The 20,179-nt window shown below is 41.2% G+C and overlaps 1 protein-coding gene across 7 annotated transcripts in view; it reads right to left on the bottom strand.

Annotated features, from left to right (window-relative positions):
- The window catches only part of PPFIA2 (PPFI scaffold protein A2), a 614,806-nt gene that overhangs the window by 216,245 nt on the left and 378,382 nt on the right, over window positions 1-20,179 (bottom strand). For 5 of the 7 annotated variants that reach the window (XM_048835681.2, XM_048835680.2, XM_048835682.2 and 2 more), the window contains one exon: window positions 19,737-19,811. The exons of the other annotated variants lie outside the window; for them this stretch is intronic. In XM_048835681.2, coding sequence (XP_048691638.1) covers window positions 19,737-19,811 — 75 coding nt within the window. The remainder of the gene's footprint in view (window positions 1-19,736; window positions 19,812-20,179) is intronic. 7 annotated transcript variants of the gene reach the window in all.

The raw sequence follows: 20,179 nt of genomic DNA, 5'->3' as shown, positions 1-20,179 counted from the left end.
ACATGCACAAGTTCATCTCATCACATCTTGAATCAGAGAGAGTAGAAAATTCATGCATCTAAGGCCTGCTCTACATTACATTGTTAGGTCCACACAAGGCAGCTTATACTGTGGAAAAACGGTGCCAGTGTTCAGTGCACTAACAAGGAGAGGACTAGAAAGAACTAGCAATGCCTTTTTAGGAGATTTTTTTTTGGCTGTGTGGACTCTGAGAGGCAAATATTCCTAAACATAAGCAAGAGATTCCCAAGTTTCTGAGCTTGGGTTAGCCCTAAAGGACATAAAAGCTTGCTTATTATAGAAGCGTCTATTACCTTTTGAACTTAAGATGGTACCTCATTTGTGTATGTTTATCTGCTTTAAGCTTGTAAATAACTTATTTCTTTTCTTAGTTAATAAACCATTAGTTAATTTATTGACTACAAGTGTTGTCTTTGGTGAGAGATCTGGGGTGTGCTTGACCTGGGATAAGTGACTGGTTCTTTGGGACTGGGAGTAACCTGAATAGTGTTGTGATTTTTGGTATAAGGAACCATCTATCACAAAGACAAGCTTGCGTGGGTGGCAAGATAGACTGGAATACCCAAGGGGGTGCTGTCTGTGACTCCTTGTTAAGGCTGTTATATTGCTTTAGGAGTTTGCACTTCTTACAAGGTTGGTGAACTCTAATAATAGAACACACAACCAGTATGGGATTTGCGCCCTGTTCCTGAACAGTCTGCCCTGAGGTTGGCACTCACGTTCGTGAGCCATTCCAGACCAGTGTGACACATGGATCTTGCCCTACACATGTGGAAGTAGAGGGTCAGCGCCTCTAGATGGACCAGTGGAGCGCTCATGTACATTGTTTTCCCTGGCACCCAGTGGTAAATCGACTTACAAGTTAATATGAACTGAGACTTTCCTAACTTTTTGACAAAGCCAGAAAGGATTACTAATTAGGGAAGCACAATCCTGGTGAGAGCAGCATAGTGCTTAACAGTCACTTCAGAGACACAGTGCTTCTCTATAGATGGCCATGCACTTCTATCTTCTAATGGTGTCAAGGTTCCTCCCCCACTCTGAACTCTAGGGTACAGATGTGGGGACCTGCATGAAAAACCTCCTAAGCTTATCTTTACCAGCTTAGGTCAAAACTTCCCCAAGGTACAAAATATTACACCCGTTATCCTTGGAATGGCCGCTACCACCACCAAACTAATACTGGTTACTGGGGAAGAGCTGTTTGGACGCGTCCTTCCCCCCAAAATACTTCCCAAAACCTTGCACCCCACTTCCTGGACAAGGTTTGGTAAAAAGCCTCACCAATTTGCCTAGGTGACTACAGACCCAAACCCTTGGATCTGAGAACAATGAAAAAGCATTCAGTTTTTACAAGAAGACTTTTAATAAAAAATAGAAGTAAATAGAAATAAAGAAATCCCCCCTGTAAAATCAGGATGGTAGATATCTTACAGGGTAATTAGATTCCAAAACATAGAGAACCCCTCTAGGCAAAACCTTAAGTTACAAAAAAGATACACAGACAGAAATAGTTATTCTATTCAGCACAATGCTTTTCTCAGACATTTAAAGAAATCATAATCTAACACATACCTAGCTAGATTACTTACTAAAAGTTCTAAGACTCCATTCCTGTTCTGTCCCTGGCAAGAAGCAGCATACAGACAGACACAGACCCTTTGTTTCTCTCCCTCCTCCCAGCTTTTGAAAGTATCTTGTCTCCTCATTGGTCATTTTGGTCAGGTGCCAGCGAGGTTACCTTTAGCTTCTTAACCCTTTACAGGTGAGAGGAGCTTTCCCCTGGCCAGGAGGGATTTCAAAGGGGTTTACCCTTCCCTTTATATTTATGACAAATGGGCTTTGGTATTTCAGGCCCTGATTCAGCAAGGTATTTAAATGTGTGTAACTTTAGGAACACAAGTAGTCCCAGTGAAGTCAATTTATGCATGTTAAGCACCTTGCCGAATCGTTGTAAATGTGAATCCAAGGAATACTCTGAGATCTGCTGGGATAATGAGAGTTTTGGGGGTCAGACTTACAGTATTTTAGGGCAAGTCTACACTGCAAAGTTAAGTTGAAGTAAGGCAGCTTACGCCAACCTAACTATGGAAGTGTACACACTGCAATGCTTTAACTCACCTGCTACACTGACCTAATAAAACCGTCTGGACAAGAGGCATAGAGCTTTCTGCGATGGAATTAGAGTGATGCAGTGTCAGTGTAGGGTGCTTATGTCACCCTAAGTGGACTCCAGGAGCTGTCCCACAATGCCCACCGTGACCACTCTGGTCACAGTTTTGAACTCCACTGCCCTGCAGCCAGATACACAGGTGAACGGCCCTCCTCCTCTGAAGCCCTGGGAAATTTTGAAATTGCTCTTCCTCTTTGCTTGGCGTGGAGAGCAACTGCCCAGCTGACCACGCCAGATCCATGCAGCAAATGTCCTCCTGCCTGGAGTACATGGGAGGTGGTGGATCTCCTGGATCTGTGGGGAGAGGAGGTTGTGCAGTCACCGCTCTGCCCCAGCCACATGAACTTTCATATCAATGGCCAGATCACTCACAGCATGGTAGAGAAGGGCTATGACAGGGACACATAGCAATGCTGTGTAAAAATCAAGGAGCTGAGGCAGGCGTATCAGAAGTCAAGGGAGGCAAATAGCTGTTCTGGTGCAAAGCTGCAGACGTGCCGCTTCTACAAGGAGTTACAAGGAGCCACCATCTTCAGCAGTGACCCCACTTCTACTGTCAAGAGCCCTGTGGATATTTGGGAGGAGCTGGGGTCACTGGCCACTGAAATAAACCTAGAAGATGACATGCTGGATGAGGAAGAGGAGGCAGAGGAGGATGGGGGACAGGTGACAGGGAGGTCTGGTTGTGTGGTGAGCCAGGACCTCTTTTTGACTCCTGAGCAGTCCAGCCAGTTCCAGCAGTCCAGCTCTGGCAAGCATGATGCAGAGGAGGGAACCTCTGATAATTACTCTGCATCAATACTGCAGGGACACCTCTGGTCATGTACTGCTTTTTTTAATCAGGCTACAAGAAATAGTGAAATAACCAATGCAGGAACAGTTTCTATCTGCTTCTCATTCCCCTGTACAGCCAGGCAGAGAGGGCCTTGCGGAAAAGTTTGTTTATGCACACTGGGATGTCCTGTGAATCCTCCAGAGAGATCTCTAGGAACCTTTCCTGGAGGTACTCCACAATCCTCTACCGAAGGATTTTTCTTGGAAGGGCTGCTTTGTTTCTTTGCCTGTGGTAGGAAACTTTGCCACACCACTCAGCAATTACTTCAGCAGGCACCATATCAGCACACAAGCCAGTAGCACATGGTCCCTGTCTTCAGCCACACACATGCAGGAGCTGGACCCTTGCAGCCTCGGTTAACCTCAGGAGTGAGATATCAGCTGCAATCACCCCTGCCTGTGGAAAATGGTGCCAGTATTCAGTACAGTAGCCCTATGCACTGGTACTGATACCCCATGGCTACCCCCTGCTTTGTCTCAACTCACCTCCTTGCCTCCCGAGCCATACTCACCATGGCTGGGGATACCACCACACTGTGTGAGTGCCAAGGGAAACTGAGATAGATGTGCTTGACACTTGGTTGGATCAAGGGTGTAAGCTCACTGACAATGATATCTCTGTCTATTGTTTCTTTAGCAGATGCAGATGAGCCCTTGACCATCTCCTGCACACTGGTGGAGCACCTCACTCAGATAAGGAAAAGGAACTGGAGGAGTAAAGCAGACATGCTCAAGGAGGTGCTGCAGTCGTCTGGTGCTTTGGATTGTGAGCAGACAGCATGGAGGGAGGTAGTCAGTGACAGATTGTGCCGGGATAGTCAGGATAGGAAACAGGGGCAGGAACAGATAATAGCGCTGCTCAGGGAGTAAACAGACATATTGTGGTTCCTGACTGAACTTCAGGCTGAACACATCCATGCATGCTTCCCCCTGCAGTCCATACGGAACTGTCTTCCTGCACCTCCCCTCACTGCCCCTGCCCACATTCCTCATTTGCTCAGGGGCGTCTGCATTATCCCGGACACTCCATCCCGTGGGACAATTTGTAGAACAATAGCTGGACATACATCCAGCTCTGAGAGCCTCAGTTGCAAATGTGCTTCCCCTTTAAAGATACTTTTCTCTGTATGTATGAAGTTTAGGTTACCAATACATAAATATATCTGCATGGATGTGGAATAAAAATGTACTTATGGAAAGTCAATCTTATTATTCTCTAATATATGGCGACTACTGCTAACATTCAGAGACGGTACCAATAGGTGCATTTGCAGTGTTATAGTAGCACACACATAGTAATCATTAAAAGGTTCATGCCATGGTACACACACACACAAAAAAGCCTGGCTAAACACATTACAGCAACACACATTACAGTGGCCCATTGTTAAAATCCTCCTTCAAAGCCTCCCTGACCAAATGGCTCCCCATTGAGCCTTTCTTACAGCCCTGCTTAAAAAATAGAAGACAGCTGCTCCACTTCCTCGCTCCACCCCTGGGAAAATTTCTCCCCCTTTGATTCACATATATTATGGAGGGCACAGCAGGCAGCTATAACTATAGGAATATTTTCCTCACTGAGGTCTAACCTGCTGAGGAGACAGTGCCCCTTTAAAGGCACATTCAACCGTCATTCTGCACCTGCTGAGCCTATTGTTGAAGTGCTCCTTCCTGCTGTCAAGGTGGCCGGTGTAAGATTGCATGAGACACAGAAGTAGGCTGGGTTTCCCAGGATCACTATTGGCATTTCCTCATCTGCCGTGGTAATCCTCTGGTCTTGAAAGAAAGACCCTGATTGCAGCGTTCTGTACATGTCTGTGTTCCTAAAGATACATGTGTCATGTACCTTCCCTGACCAGCCCGCATTGATGGTGGTGAAATGACCACAATCGTCCACTAGCGTTTGCAATACCATAGAAAAGTAGCCCTTTCTGCCGATTTACTCTGTTGTAAGGTGGTTTGGGGCCAAAATGGGGAGATGCATGCTAACTATCACCCCACCACAGTTAGGGAATCCCATTGCTGCAAACCCATCCACTATTTTACGCATATTGCCCAGAGTCACAGTCCTTTATAGCAGGAGGTGATTATTGGCCCTGCACACTTGCATCACTGCAGCCCCCATGGTGGATTTCCCCACTCCAAACAGATTCACAACTGACCGGTAGCAATCTGTCGTTGCCAGCTTCCACACAGCCACCACCTCTTGCTTCTCCACCATTAGGGCAGCTCTCATTTCGGTGCCCGTGTGCCGGAGGGCTGGCGGCAAGCTCCCCACACAGTTCCAGGAATGTGGCCTTCACATCCGAAAGTTCTGCAGCCGCTGGTTGTCATCCCCTACCTGCATAATAATGCAATCCCATCACTCAGTGCTTGTTTCTGGAGCCCAGAACTGATGGGCCACTGTGTGCAGCTGCTCTATGAATGCCAACAGTAATCTTGAATTGTTTCTGTCCATGGCATACAGCTGGGCAGACACCATATCATCATCATCATCGTCGTCACAGCTCATGAAATATTGCAGGGTCGGGCGTGTTGTGTTCATAACACTCATCACAATACTGGAGAGCAGTGCAGGATTCATACTTTCTGACAGAGACGGCAGGCAGGCAGGCAGTTTTCAGGGACTGTTGAAAAGCAGCACGAAACGTACTAGGAAGCCCATGGAATGATGGGACAGAGAAAGCTGCATCATGGGAAACTGAGCCTGCCCCCATAAGGTATTTATTGCAAACCCTTCCCAGAACATCCTGTGGCAGATGGTGGCCAGTTGCACAATGGATAGCTACCCATGGTGCACTGCTCTCTGTATCAATGCGATGTGGACGTGCTTCACTGACACAAGAAGCGTAGTGTGGACATACACCAGCGGTTTAAATACAGCGGTGACTGTACATTGACATAACTTAAGTCAACTTAAGTTTGTGGTATAGACATGTCCATATATGGGTAGGAGAAAGAGGCTGGAGGAGACTGTTGTATTAATTTACATGGAATAAATGAGCCAAAGGTGTTAACATAACCCAGTCACTGCCCAACATTAAACACTTGCAAACAAGGTTCAGGGTTTGATATACAGAGACATCAGTCTGCTTAGTACCATGGAAAGCACATAATTAAAAATCCTTTTTAGCCTTTTATTAAAGACACAGAAAGGAAGGAGAAACAGTTAAAACATTTGAAATGTAAAGCACTGATAAGGCTTTCACTTTAACAACATCCCTTCTTCCCTTTAGCAGGAGAAAGTTTTGGAAAAAAGTCTCCTTAGTTGACAGTTTTTTAGATGGTATGAAAGACGGTAATAACTGTATTTTTGGGGGGAAAGAGAAAAAGTTAGTTGAAATGGGCTGCAGCTCTTGTTGATACTGTTGTTGAAGTCCAATCCTATTTCTGCCCAAGTGGTGTATGGAATTCAGCTGGAGCTGCTAGGTATGGCAATGTCATCTGGATCCCTCTCTTTCGCCCAGCTAGGTCAAGACAACTCTCAGGATCAGAACAAAGAAGGTCCAGGATCCCAGGAGATGGTGGGAGTGACAACCATGTTGGTGAAGCTTGCTTCAGTAGCCTCCATCTGTTCTTCCCTCTTTTCTTCCCCAAATCTCTTTTTTAAAGGAATCAAAAAGGGAGTGAGGAGTGGAATACCCCATATCCTCATTATTTTGTCCACCAATTAGGCCTAATATCCAACACACCAATGTTGGTTCATTAATTTATGGCTCCACATTTTCTGTTTTTACCAAACATGATTTTAACATAGTCCTTGAATCATATCAACATGGCCTTTTTTTTGTTTGTTTGTAGTAATTTAGTCTCTGTCTGGTTCTCTTGCACCTATTTATAACATTCATTATTGAAAACAACTTGACCTCTTTCCATCAACATTTGTTATTATAGGTTATTCTATCATCTTACAAACTTTTACATACTTTTTACAGTTGAGATTACAATGAGAGTAAATTTGTAATCCCAATTATTACAATAGGACACAAACTCCTGACACAAAAATGTGGGGGGAAATTACGCAAGGCTTCACAGCCACAGGTCATAAACCAGAAAACAAGCTGGTATTTCTGCAGATCAATGGAAATCCAAGTCTTATTAAGTTAAAGTATAAAGTTAAAGTTTAAAGAATATTTTCATAATATGAAAATACAAATCAGATGGCTCACAGCTTAATTACAACACCTATTATTATATGTGAGCCTATTAAAAATTAAGGTTGCTTTTGCTTATTTAATATTGATAAACCACTGGCTTAAACCTTTTACTCAAATGCAACACATACAATTTATATGTAGACTAAAATATTAATAATTAACAATCATGGTCATAAAAATCCCAGTACTACATTCTTGTTAAATTAATTAAAAACTGGGTTATCACTTGGCAGCAGTAGGTCTTCTCAGTAGATGATCAGCATCAATGATTTTTTGCATGATCACATACATTATAACATTAAATAATGCCAGAATTGTTTAGCCATTTTTAAATAAAATTTTTGATAAATAATACCACAATATATTGCAAGCACCTCAGATAGCCAATTTCTTTTCATTCCTGCAAATTAAAAATAGAGGATCCTCTCCCACCCCACCCCAGGCTTCCGGCTCCCTAGGCATCACCTTTCTTAGATGGAGACCCATGTCTCTCTCCCTCCTAGCTGGGGCATTTCCAGGCTGCACAGATCTCTGCTGATATTGATACTTTCAGCAAGCTGGACTGCTTAGCCAGGCCAGCATCTGCAATTTGCTTACTTTTCAAATTCTATGAACAACGTAATTCCCAGCAGTTATGAGTTTCCACATAGCTCTTTCTAAGCAAGCACACGTATTCTTAAGTGAAAGCATTACAGAGAAAACATATTAAAAATGATACACACATGCTAGAAAGCTTACCAGAGATCACCCCAGTTGTAATCTCAGACTCTGGCTGGTGTCAGTCCTTCCAACAGTTCCCTATGCTTTGGCGACCCCCCTTGGACAGAAGGTTCTGTCTGTTTGCTGGGTCAGAAAGATGACCCTGAGTCAGTTTAAACTCAGGCATTTTATCCAAAAGTCCTTTCTTTGTCTGGGGAATCCAGTTTGAACCCATAAATGTGAGCCTCTCCAGGTGGGGGCACCAAGACTCTGAAAGTGTTACAACCTGAGTGAATTTGCCTAATCACCCTGCACTGTTCTTAATTCTGGAGGAGCTGTGGTCACCCTCCCACACTGAATTACATACAATCCCTAACCCACAGTAATATACATGCTTAGCTATTGCAGGAAATTGCTAGTCACAAGATTCACAATTAAAGGGCAATCACTGTGTAACAAAAAAGTAGTTCAGGTCAGTGCTTGAGTCCTAAAAAAAGACATGCCAAAACATACTTCTGGCACTATCGCTCAGAAGTGATGGTAATGCAAACTGGGGCAGCTTCCCATGGGTCTGGAGAGACGTGTAAGTCCCATGGCAGCAGGTTCCACACTGTACCTCCTTTTACTGTGTGCCTTGGAACTGCTGCCAGGGGCTATGCCGTGCTCCGACACCGCCAGAGCCTCCTTGCTAGTGCTGGCTGATCCATCAGCGGTGCAGCTCTCCAGACAAATCCCTGGCACATCCTGACACTGGGCAGAGCAGCCTCCCTTTCCCCCAGCTAAGCGTGGGGTGAAGGGAGCGACGCTCACCCCCAGCATACTTCCCAGCTCAGCTGTGCTTGCAATTAGCGGGGACTGTACCAAAGCAGGGAGCTCTGGGCTGGCGGGGAGGGGAATGGCAGAGGGCACCAGCATAAACCATCCAGCCTGTGATCCAGGCCCCCCTATCAGAAATGATAGCATCGAAAGTGCCCGAACACATTTCTGGCTCCCAAAAAGGTGCCAGAATGGCATTCTGGAGTATTCCAGCACAACTCAAGTCCTGGTTTAAATTTACTTAAATATCAATGTGGAAACAGATTATTATTAGAGGGAGCAGTAAATATTTCTGTCACTGCAGCACTCAAAGACCACAGTCAGGATCAGGTCCCCACTGTCCTGGGCTCTGCTGAACAAATGTGGAAAAGGGACAATTCTTCCCTCCAAGGACTTAGAATCTAAAGCACACAAACAGAGCAAGGCTGATGAGTATATAACATACAGGCAAATTAATACGGTGAAGAACTGGCACAGCTTTGTTGATTACTTATGCTGTTTATGTGTTTTCCTTTTCAAATTGGGACAGAAGTAGGGAGTAAGGAAAGGTCAGAGGAGAAGGAACAGTCAGATCTCCTCACCGGCCTTACTATGATCAGCAGGCAGGATTTTATAGGCATCATGATAGAGATGAATTTTAAGGAGGGATCTGAAGGAAGATAAGGTAGTGTCTCTATACAGATTTTATTGGGGAGTTTTCCCTGGCATAAGAGGCAGTGTGGGGAAAAACAGAGATGTGTTTGAGTGAGAAGCTGACTGATTGATGGAACAGTGACAGAGATAAGATTGGGGTCGATGTCACACTAATTTACTAGGGGTGAAGGCTAAGTTGCAAAGAGCCATAAAAATTAAACAAGAACCTTGTGCCTGATGAGGAGGTAGCCAGTGGAGGGATTCAAATGGGAGAGGAAGGGGGAGAGGACATGGTCAGAGCAACAAGGGAGGCAGATGATCTTTGTATATATAGTGATACCGTAAATCCTTGAGGGGGAGAAGCCATATATGATTGTCAAGCAATCGATAATTTGGCACGCACATGTTTCCTAAAATATGCACATGGATCAGAGAACAAAAGAAAGATATAATCTATCTATTACATTGAAATACTGGCATGTGGATTGTTTAAACCAGCAAATAGTGAGCCCTAGGAAATGTTTGAACACACTTTTGTAAGAAAAAATAATGGGTCAGGTTTATGCTCTTTTTTGATCAAAGTGCCTGTTTCAGTGGTAATCCTTGTGTTAACAGAGAAAGAGGGTAGGAAAACTTGGCAATTTTTAACCTGCAGTTATCATGAATACAGAGACAAAAGCAAGGCATTAAAAATGTTTCTACTCATGGGGGATCAAGGTTTCATCAAGACAAATGTTTCAGCCAAACAGAATAGAGGTAGATTGAAGAGATTTGCAAAATAGATGTCAAACATCTAAAACTCAGCAGGGAGCCATTTTAATATATCTTTTATAACAGTTGCTTCCTGGTTGCACAGCAGGTTTGTGGGAATGGTAAAAAAAAAAAAATAGTAGAACTAGCAAACAGCAATTTTTTATGGCTTTTTGCTCTTTGTTTCCTTTCTTCATGTGTGTCTTAAGATTCTTGTATTTCCTTTTGTTAAAAAGGTGCAATTAACAGTGCCATGGGAAACAAAAATTCTACTGATAATACCTTAAGAGCAACTTATGTCTGCTCATTGGTACATACAGAGCCATGATAGCAGAAAATCTAGAGTTTTAATAGGAGATCTCATGCTGTTTTGTAAACAGCAGCAGTGAAGCTAAGTAAATATCTTCTGCTCTTCAAAAATAAATCAGTGCCAGGATGATTCAAACTCCTTACAAATCTTTTAAACAATAAAATCTATTAGAAAATATAGGTTCAAAAGTAGGTAGAATGGAGTGGAAATATCAGAGAGATGACCCCAAGAAATAAGAAAAATGTTGGCATTGGACAAACAGGGATATTCATAGAGGATTTAAGGCATAACTTAGTTCACAGAAACTGATTGCTTCTCTTAATGACCAAAACAGTAGCTAGAAATGTCTTGGAGCAGGCTGATCAATTTAAAAATTGTATCTTGGAATATTTATTTGTTTAATGATATTTTTATTTGTCTGCCTGTGTGGAATCTGATTGCATAACAAAATAAGCACAAGATGCTGACATGCCTACAACAGAAAACACAAATGCTACCAGAAGAAGTAAGAATGACTATTAATCTCATTGCATTCATAATGAAATGTAAACCCCATCTCTTCAGCTAAGGTTTCCCCAAAAGCAAGTTACACACACACACACACACACACACACACACAAGCATGCCACACATCCATTCTCTCTCATCCTAACCCCCACCCCAAGCAATTTCTCCTGCAGACTAGGCAGAAAGCAGGATTGCTATTGTTATTCCTATTTTTAAATACTTAGGAGGCTGTTCAGCTCTGATGAGAAAGTGATGTAGATTTCAATGTTACCAGAGAACTGATGGCACTGTAGCCTTAAAGCTTTCAAAATATGTCACAAGTGGCCATGCTCTGAAGAGTAGGGGTGACAGAGTAGAACCTTGCTGGACTCCAAGTGAGAGCAGACCAACAGGGTAGCTGAGCAACTACACAATACCACTCTGAACTGTTCAGAAAAGAAAGAGTGGAGTCGCTGAATAACCCATTTACTTCTGCCAGATGCCACAATCTTGTCAGCAATATTTTGCGGTCAGCCACAGAAACAGGCTCAATGTATTCTGGGAAGTCAATAGAAGAGATAAGATGTCTCAATGAAATTTTGTACCATGGTTCTGCACACTGAAAGAATGTTCAGAAACCTGTATTTGCCACCACTGAGAAAGGCATATGGCTTTTTTTCCCTCTCATAATGTTTCTCTGAGAAATGTTAATTGCTTATAGTAGAAAGTTATGGAAATCATGGTGAAAGATGATAGATCTCTTTACAGGTGTAATGGTGGTGCTAGTAGTAGACATCGTAATGGACAAAAGTGCTTTGTAATGGACACAGAACACAACCTTAACTGTGGAGGAGCTCTCTCCGGAATTATAATTGTATAACCCATGATTTTAGAATTTTTAAAACAATGGATAAATATAACACATAATGGAGACTATATGAGACAGTAACTTCTTTTTTCATCATCCAGAGAAAAGACAATGGGATGAGTAATATTTATATGTAAAGGATATTATGGTTTTTACACCAAAATGTTCCTTATAGAGTTAATACATTTTAAGGCTGGAAGGGACCATTATGATCATCTAGCCTGGCCTTTTGCATGACACAAGCCACTGAATTTCACCTAGAGATTCCCGTTTATTATCTTTGTTTCAGGTTGGGTTTGAAATAAGTATCACATATAACACATGTTCAACTAATAAACATGTTTCTTAGCAAAACTGTTTATCCAAATAATATTCTTACCCAAAACAATCGTTTTGCATTATGGAGTGTATTTTCCATGGTGCGTTAATGCACAAGCCCCATGTTATCAAGAGAATAATGCAACTAACTGCGTTTATACGCCAAGCTGTTGTGAACCTTTCAAACATGTAGCTTTGAATATACGTATGTAGAACTATGTGTAAACACAACACTCTATAGATGGATAAGGTTATCCTTTTAAAAATACATACTAAATTAAATATTTACAGGTAATAATACTTGCATAGACTATGCTGTGCTGCATTATCCTTAATAAGTGGGGCCAAAATTTTCCATAATTGCAGAATGTCCCCATATGATTTCTCCATTTCTTGGCCCACCTTGTACAGAAGAAACAAAGAATTTCATTTGTGGTTTTGGCCCTTTGTGACTGCATAGGTGAGCTAACACCAAGTGACTGCATTTTCTGGAGTTCATGGAATAGGCTAAAAAGAATCAAACCCCAAATCAACCTTTTACTGTGATCTCTAAAATTAAGTGCTAAAATTACTGATGACTGATTCCATGGGTGCTATAATAATGATTAACTATAAGATAAATAAGGGATGCATCATAAGCTCATCACTAACCACTCTGGATTAAGAGAAAACTTTTCTTTAGGAAGTGTTGACAAAATGGTTTCTTGCACATTCCTTTGAAGCACCTGGTATTGGCCACCTACAGCATGTCAGAATAGATGGACCTCAGGTTTGATCCATTATAGCAATTTTTATCTTCCTCTCTCTATATAAACTCCTAATGGTGAAGGCTAATCCCACCTGTAAGAAAGAGGAGTTCAGTAATGTATTTTTGTAACTTTTACTGTGTGTTTTAATTTAAAGTGAATTCCAGCAAATATTAGACATTTACTGATGTCCATTTAGCAAAGGCCAAAGAGGAGGACAGAGGTCACACAAGCATGCGGTTGTATGAAGTAAATGCCTATGGTCCAGCCTTCTTGCAACTTCACTGAGAGCTCTGGGAGTGGGAGATGAATAACCCTGCTTCTTAATTTTATCTTGGAAAGGATGAGTAGAATTCAGCAGAGGAGGATGGAGTGCCTGGAAAAGACACAGGAAATGTAAGGCTCCAATTTTGGAGACAATCACAAGTGTCCATTAAAAATTACCTTGAACAGGAACAGTACTGATAGGGACTTTAAAGATACCCAGGTCAAAGCAGACTCTCAGTTAATGGAGATAATGCATTAGTGTTTGGCATTTGGAACAAATGCTGAGATAAAGGGTTTGGAGGTGCAGTGACTGATGAACCTATGCTCTCTCTTGTGATGCACTTGTATCAATGTTCTACAGAGGTCACAGGGGTCTCATTAGTGTTCCCCAAGAAGAATGATCTTTCCTCTGAGATAAAACATTCTATGAAATCTGAATGATCTCTATGTGGTTTTCTACTCATTTGATCCAGGAAAATGTAAGTGCTTGTTTTTGAACTAAAATAAAAGGGTCTTGGAGGGCCCCATATGATGTTGCCAATATGTGGGCTTTTACAGATGTGGAACGCTTATGGTGTAACACAGCCAGGAAGGGGCGGGGGGAATTTGTGTTCCACATCTTGCAAGTAAGCAACAAATTCCACAACCAGGGTTGATTCCAGTATACTGAGCCAGTGAATTACCAGGCTTGGTGGTAAGGACAAGAGTAGGGGAAAGGGTTTAGAGGTAGTTTCTAGATGAAATAGTGCTTGTTGAGACTTCAGATAGTTCTGGGATGAAGTGAACTCTAATTTGATGGAAGTGACAAGAATTGTCCTTTCCATGGAGCAGTGGTGCAAGAAGGGGATGTGAGAAGCATGTTACAACCACATGAAGCTGCATCATGTTTCCAGGCACTCTGAATTTGCATCCTTCAGAGGCTGCTGGAGTCTCTTAAATATGCCCCAAGTCTGATCTGGCTCCCCGAGATTTTCTAACGTGGACAGCAAGCACGTAGGGCCAAGTGTTCACCGCCTGCCTTTTTCTCTGAGATAAATAGAGCTTAATTAAGCATCTGTTTCAGTATGCTGGAGATGTCCATAATTTAATCAAGCTCTTAATGAAGTCTGAATTTCATAATATTAGTAACAGTACATCAAAAGGTGGGGGTTATGAGGGCAGGCTGCCCTGCCAGCAGTCTCAATAATACAGCTCAGAATGCTACAGAACAGAGAGACAGGCAGGCAATTTTATATTCCAGCTCTTATCAAAAAATAAAAAAAGAAAAAAGGGCAAGTCCCACTCAGATTAGTGGGCAAGGGGTGTGGCTGTCAGGAACTGGCTGGTATTTGAACAAGTTTCTATCCTATCTGACAAATGTTCCCAGGCAGAGATTAGTAGACTACCAAACTTCAGTGTTGGATGCACCACCTATTGTGAGCTGGAGGACTAGCAGCAGAAATCAATTGCTAATTACAATCATCTCCCACACAGTTCTTTAATCACATCTGGGGCCTTTGGAATAGGTAGAAGTGTGGCTCCTGGAAATGCAACACCACTGACACACTTGAGTGGTGTGGTGTGTAAATTAATACCTATGTGAGTATGCACAGTACTTTTAACTATTATGACCAAACCCCCTCGCCAACTATTGCAAAAAGCTAGCATATATGTAACAGCTACAGAAAAAAATATGAAAAGTCAACACTTGCCAAATGTGAGCACATATATCTCCTATTATAAACATTAAAGAAAAATGTGGTAACCCAGATACAACTGTATGATAATTGTAGGAAAATGCTAGCATTTTAATGGTGGCTATTGTATGTAATTGTTGGATTACATACAATAGCTGAACTCAAATTTAAAAACCTATTGCAGTAATATTCTTCATGGGGAAATTAACAGGAATTAAGAATGCTGCCCCTCAGCGACTTTCGCCACCATCTTGTTTCTAGTTGCCAAAAACAAGGCAGTTCCCCAAAGTGTTGTTAGGCCTTGATTTTGTAAGGTGGTGAGTGCACCCACTGATTTGTAAGGGAGTTGAAGGCATTCAGAACATATTGGAGTTGCTCAACCCCTTGTAGGATTGAGTCTTTAAAACTTAATTTTTATTGTTTGTAAACAACGCTTCAATAGAAAGTGAATATGAAACTTAAGCATCATAGGTGCGAATATGGACGATATAAAATGCAAGTCATAAAGAATATGAAAGGTGGACTGCTCAGTGAACACGACAGCTAATGTAACCTAGTTTGGGAAATTCTTCACTAGGCATATTATATTTAATATGGTGGGTCGTGTGATAATTTAAGGTACGTTATATCTTTCTTGATTTAAAAAATAACACAAAACAAACAAAAAACCCTACTTTGATTTTCCTTTTTAAACCTTCAAAAATTTCTTCATTTTATAAAACCTGCATCATTTCTATAGTACATTCATTTGAGGATAAGGCAAAGAAATCATACATTTGCTCTTTTTAGGAACTCCTAACTCTGAGGAAACAGAATAGTAATGTACCATTTGAGGATATACGTGGTTTTGAAAAGTACAGCTGAGCACTTTTCCTCGGGCATCTAAGAATTAAAATACTGTCTTTACCATCAGAATATGTAAAGTCAAACCCAGTTAGGGAAATATCACAAGTAGCGATCTAATTAGATAGTGTCCAGGCAGTAGACCAAGAAAAACACAGGCTCAGTAGGAAGTGATGTTTCTGATTTAGTAGGGGAGATTCTTCTCCATAGGTCACTATTCCAGCATTCTGGTGACATAAAGGAGGCTTAAGGCCACTTGTGCGCCCACAGCTTTTTCTGGAAAAGTAGTGTGGATGTCGACAACTGGGTTTTAGGGGACATTAGAACCCCAAAAATTAGGGTTTCCATTAACAAATATACGAAACACTGATTTTGAAACAGAATTTTGTTTATCTCACTTTATTATGTGGACAAATTTAGTTGTGGTACAAAACTATTCATTAAGGTGTTATTCAATGGCTATTATTTTATTTTTTAGCTTTATCTCCCCCCAGTAAAAGAAGTTGCCCCTGAGAGGTGAAAGCTTGGATCAAATTCCAATTTGGGTAATTATATTTTGCCTATCTCAACTCTCCCTGCAGTTTCATCTTTACAGGTTTTTGTTTGCTGCCAGCTTTAAATTATTGCATAAGTTTCTGGTTTATAACCAAAGCTGAAACCAAACAGGTTTTGCCTGTGTTCACAATGTTATCTACAGGTTTCAGAGGAATGTTATCTACATTTCTCACATCTGTCATTATGTTTATTAATGCTGGTTATTTAGGAATTAGGCTACAAGGCCCATTTAGGAGTACAGGCTCTTATTTATCTTTTCCCAGTGTAAGTCTGTAGGTGTTTATTGTTTGGAGTATCTGTCTCATTAAGTGCCTAACCTCTCTGAATTTCTTATGTGATTCCTTGAAGTTAGGTTTGGGCACTTTTGTCAGGGCAGCCATGACCTAGGCAGATATCAACGTATTCCTGTGGTTTACTAAACCTGGATCTTCTGTGTGTCTTTCCCCTAGTGATACAACATTTTAATCAGGGTATCAACCTATTGCCATCATTTAGGTATCTATATTAGTCCTGACTATGGAGTGTGTTGCTACAATGAAAACAACATGGATATGGAGAAAAATAATACGAATTATCAAGGGAGGAACATTGCCCGTTAGTAGTGAGTGTTTTAGAAGAACAGACACAGAGTGACAGCAATATAGAAATAACTGAAATCCCTGAACCCAATTGCCTTGGAAACTTGCCCCATTTCTTTTCACATACACTACATCCAATTTATGTCTTTCAGATGAACACTGACTGGGTACATTCACTGGAGATCTTGGTGTTAAATCAGCCCCTATATAATGATGATGTCTAATCCATTTTTGGGCTTAATTAAATAATTGTGAACATTAGCTGAACTCCTGTTCAAAATGCACTGATTTTTTGAATGTAATTCATCAATTCCCTTCTGTATATCTCCTTGCCAAGTTCTTTTTAATACATTTTCAGTTTTGAGCTACAGCAGGCAGAAACTGAAATACCAATATTCATGTTGTGTAAATGATCTTGACAGGCTTTGTTGATTAATGTCCTTCTAAATGTTTTCAGCATTATTAACACAGTAAGTTTGTATAACATTTCTAAGGATGGCAGGCAAGAAAGCCTTTCCAATATAGAATAGAATATCAGGGTTGGAAGGGACCTCAGGAGGTCGTCTAGTCCAACCCCCTGCTCAAAGCAGGACCAATCCCCAACTAAATCATCCCAGCCAGGGCTTTGTCAAGCCTGACCTTAAAAATATCTAAGGAAGGAGATTCCACCACCTCCCTAGGTAACACATTCCAGTGTTTCACCACCCTCCTAGTGAAAAAGTTTTTTCCTAATATCCAACCTAAACCTCCCCCACTGCAACTTGAGACCATTACTCCTTGTTCTGTCATCAGTTACCACTGAGAACAGTCTAGATCCATCCTCTTTGGAACCCCCTTTCAGGTTCCAAAGCAGCTATCAAATCCCCCCTCATTCTCCTCTTCCGCAGACTAAACAATCCGAGTTCCCTCAGCCTCTCCTCATAAGTCATGTGTTCCAGACCCCTAATCATTTTTGTTACCCTCCGCTTGACTCTTTCCAATTTTTCCACATCCTTCTTGTAGTGTGGGGCTCAAAACTGGACACAGTACTCCAGATATCCTCACTTTCAATTCATTTTAATCTGTATGTTTATTATCCCAGCATTCTTTTTCCTTCCCCATCCCCATCTGATGCCTATTACTGCTCAGACTGATCTTGCTTTAGAAGAGAGGTTTCTAAGAACTGCCCAGATGAAATTTCACTACTGGATGGTCAGTTGCTTATACTCTAGCCCTGAAACTGATTTTGTCCAGAGATGTAAGAGCCACCTTCTTGGTACAGTAGAGTGTTTATTGGCCAAGGTATAAATAAGTATCAGAAGCAACTGATTCTGTATTTTGTCCTTTACAGTGGATCACAATTATCCAGCTGGCTGGCACTATGACTGAAGATCATTCTCAGTAGCAAACCCAAGCGTGTCTGTAATTTACCTCTTGTGGAAAGATAATTAAGTACAAACCTGGCCACTGTTAGAAAGAGCTGCAAGATGTACTTAGAATCATAGAAGATTAGAGTTGGAAGAGACCTCAGGAGGTCATCTAGTCCAACCCCCTGCTCAAAGCAGGACCAATCCCAACTAAATCATCCCAGCCAGGGCTTTGTCAAGCTGGGCCTTAAACACCTCTAACAATGGAGATTCCACCACCTCCCTAGGTAATCCATTCCAGTGCTTCACCATCTAATTAGTGAAACAGTTTTTCCTAATATCCAATCAAGACCTCCCTCACTGCAACTTGAGATGGTTGCTCCTTCTTCTGTCATCTGCCACCTCTGAAAACAGCCTGGCTCCATCCTCTTTGGAACCCCCCTTGTTTGCCTATGCCTTCTACATTGATTCAGTTCTGGTGTGCTAGCTGAAAAATAAAGCCACAAGCATCCAGGGAGCTCTATGTTTGGTCTCTCTCACCAAACTCTTGAATGTTTAAATGTAAACTTGAATGTGTAAATGTAAACACCTTGTAAGGTGTCCAGATGCTAGTGTGATGAAGTCAGAGATATGATGATAATGGGTGACACCAAAATTGTTCGAATAATTCATATAAGCAGGATTCAGTGAGAAAGAATGGAGTCAAAACATGGGAAACAGAGCTGCAACTCGTTAGAAAGGTTTGGATACTTGCTGTCCAAATAGCTAAAATTCTATTGTATTTAATATACTTATTACTGATTTGTAGATTGTAAAGCAAGAACAATTACAAGTACATATGTTATTTTGCATATTTACCAGGCTCGGAAGGCAAACCAAGAACTACAGTGCTTTTTCTTAGGCTTCCAAGCTATCATTTCAATAGAATTCCCTTGTGTCTGACTGGCAAACACAGAGTATAACTAATCTCCCCAAAACAACTAGATACTGAGATGATTAACTACAGGCCTGGTCCTAAGACAGTAGATGTCAACAGAAAGACTTCTATTGAACTTTATGGATTTGGATGAGGACCTATACATATCAATATTAATTATTAACTAAGGATTGTACAAGATCTGAGCCAAGCCTGCAATCCTCATTCTTGAGTAATAAGCACAGGATTAGGTATAAAAAACCCCTATATGTTCATGCGTACACAGAGAAAATATCCTATTATGATAGGTTATGTAGCGGCTTTAAGTTTTCTCTCTGTAAGCCATTCCCAGGGTATATTTAAATTATAATATTGTACTTACTGTTGAGTTTGCAGGTCCCTAGTTATATAGCAATATCTGATATGAACTCCAATTTAGCAACTGTGTTGTTATATTGCTTACAATGTCTGACACATATCTATTGCCTCATGGCTTTTCCATATCTAGTAAAGGAAAGAAAAGTTTTGCACCTGTCACTAGCCCTTGTTTTTTTAGTCTGCTCACGACAGATCTGAATAAAGCAGAAATCAGAAGATTTTATGAATATGACAACCGCTTACAATAGGCCTATACAGAATGTAATTTATTGTTTTGTGACAGTTTCAATAATAGTGATGGGAAACACAAGGGACAGAATGTTAGAAAAATTGCACCTCATACGAGGAGAAAGTGTTTTATGTTACCTCCTGGTTAGCAGCAGCTAGTTCTTCTTCCAGTGCAGAGACTCTTTCTAAAGAAACCCTCAGTCGTTCCCTTACCTAGAAGAAAAACCAAAATATGTGCAGTAACGTGATTTCTATGAGTCTTTCAGGTTTATATAATCTGCCATAAACACTACAATACAATCTGCAGGTCTGTTTGCAGGTATGTGTATTGTGTCCTGAACACTCATGAAAGAGACATTAACTAAGAAGGCCTTTTAAACCTGACTCTGAGAAGAGTGAAGCCACATATGTGAGCATTAGGTTATAATCTTTAAAGCCTAACGTTGCTACTATAGAATTTCCTTTTAATCTATGAAATGTACAGTAAATGCAACCTTCTACAAGTACACAAGACACTAAATATAAGAATTTATTGGAACAGTTCCAGAGGAAAGGTATGGAAAAGAACTCCTGAAAACACA

This window comes from Caretta caretta, chromosome 1, assembly GCF_965140235.1.
Source record: "Caretta caretta isolate rCarCar2 chromosome 1, rCarCar1.hap1, whole genome shotgun sequence".
In the NCBI taxonomy this organism is placed as follows: Eukaryota; Metazoa; Chordata; order Testudines; family Cheloniidae; genus Caretta; species Caretta caretta.
Note: the sequence above shows the minus strand (reverse complement) of the source record. Positions and strands in the feature narration are given on the sequence as shown.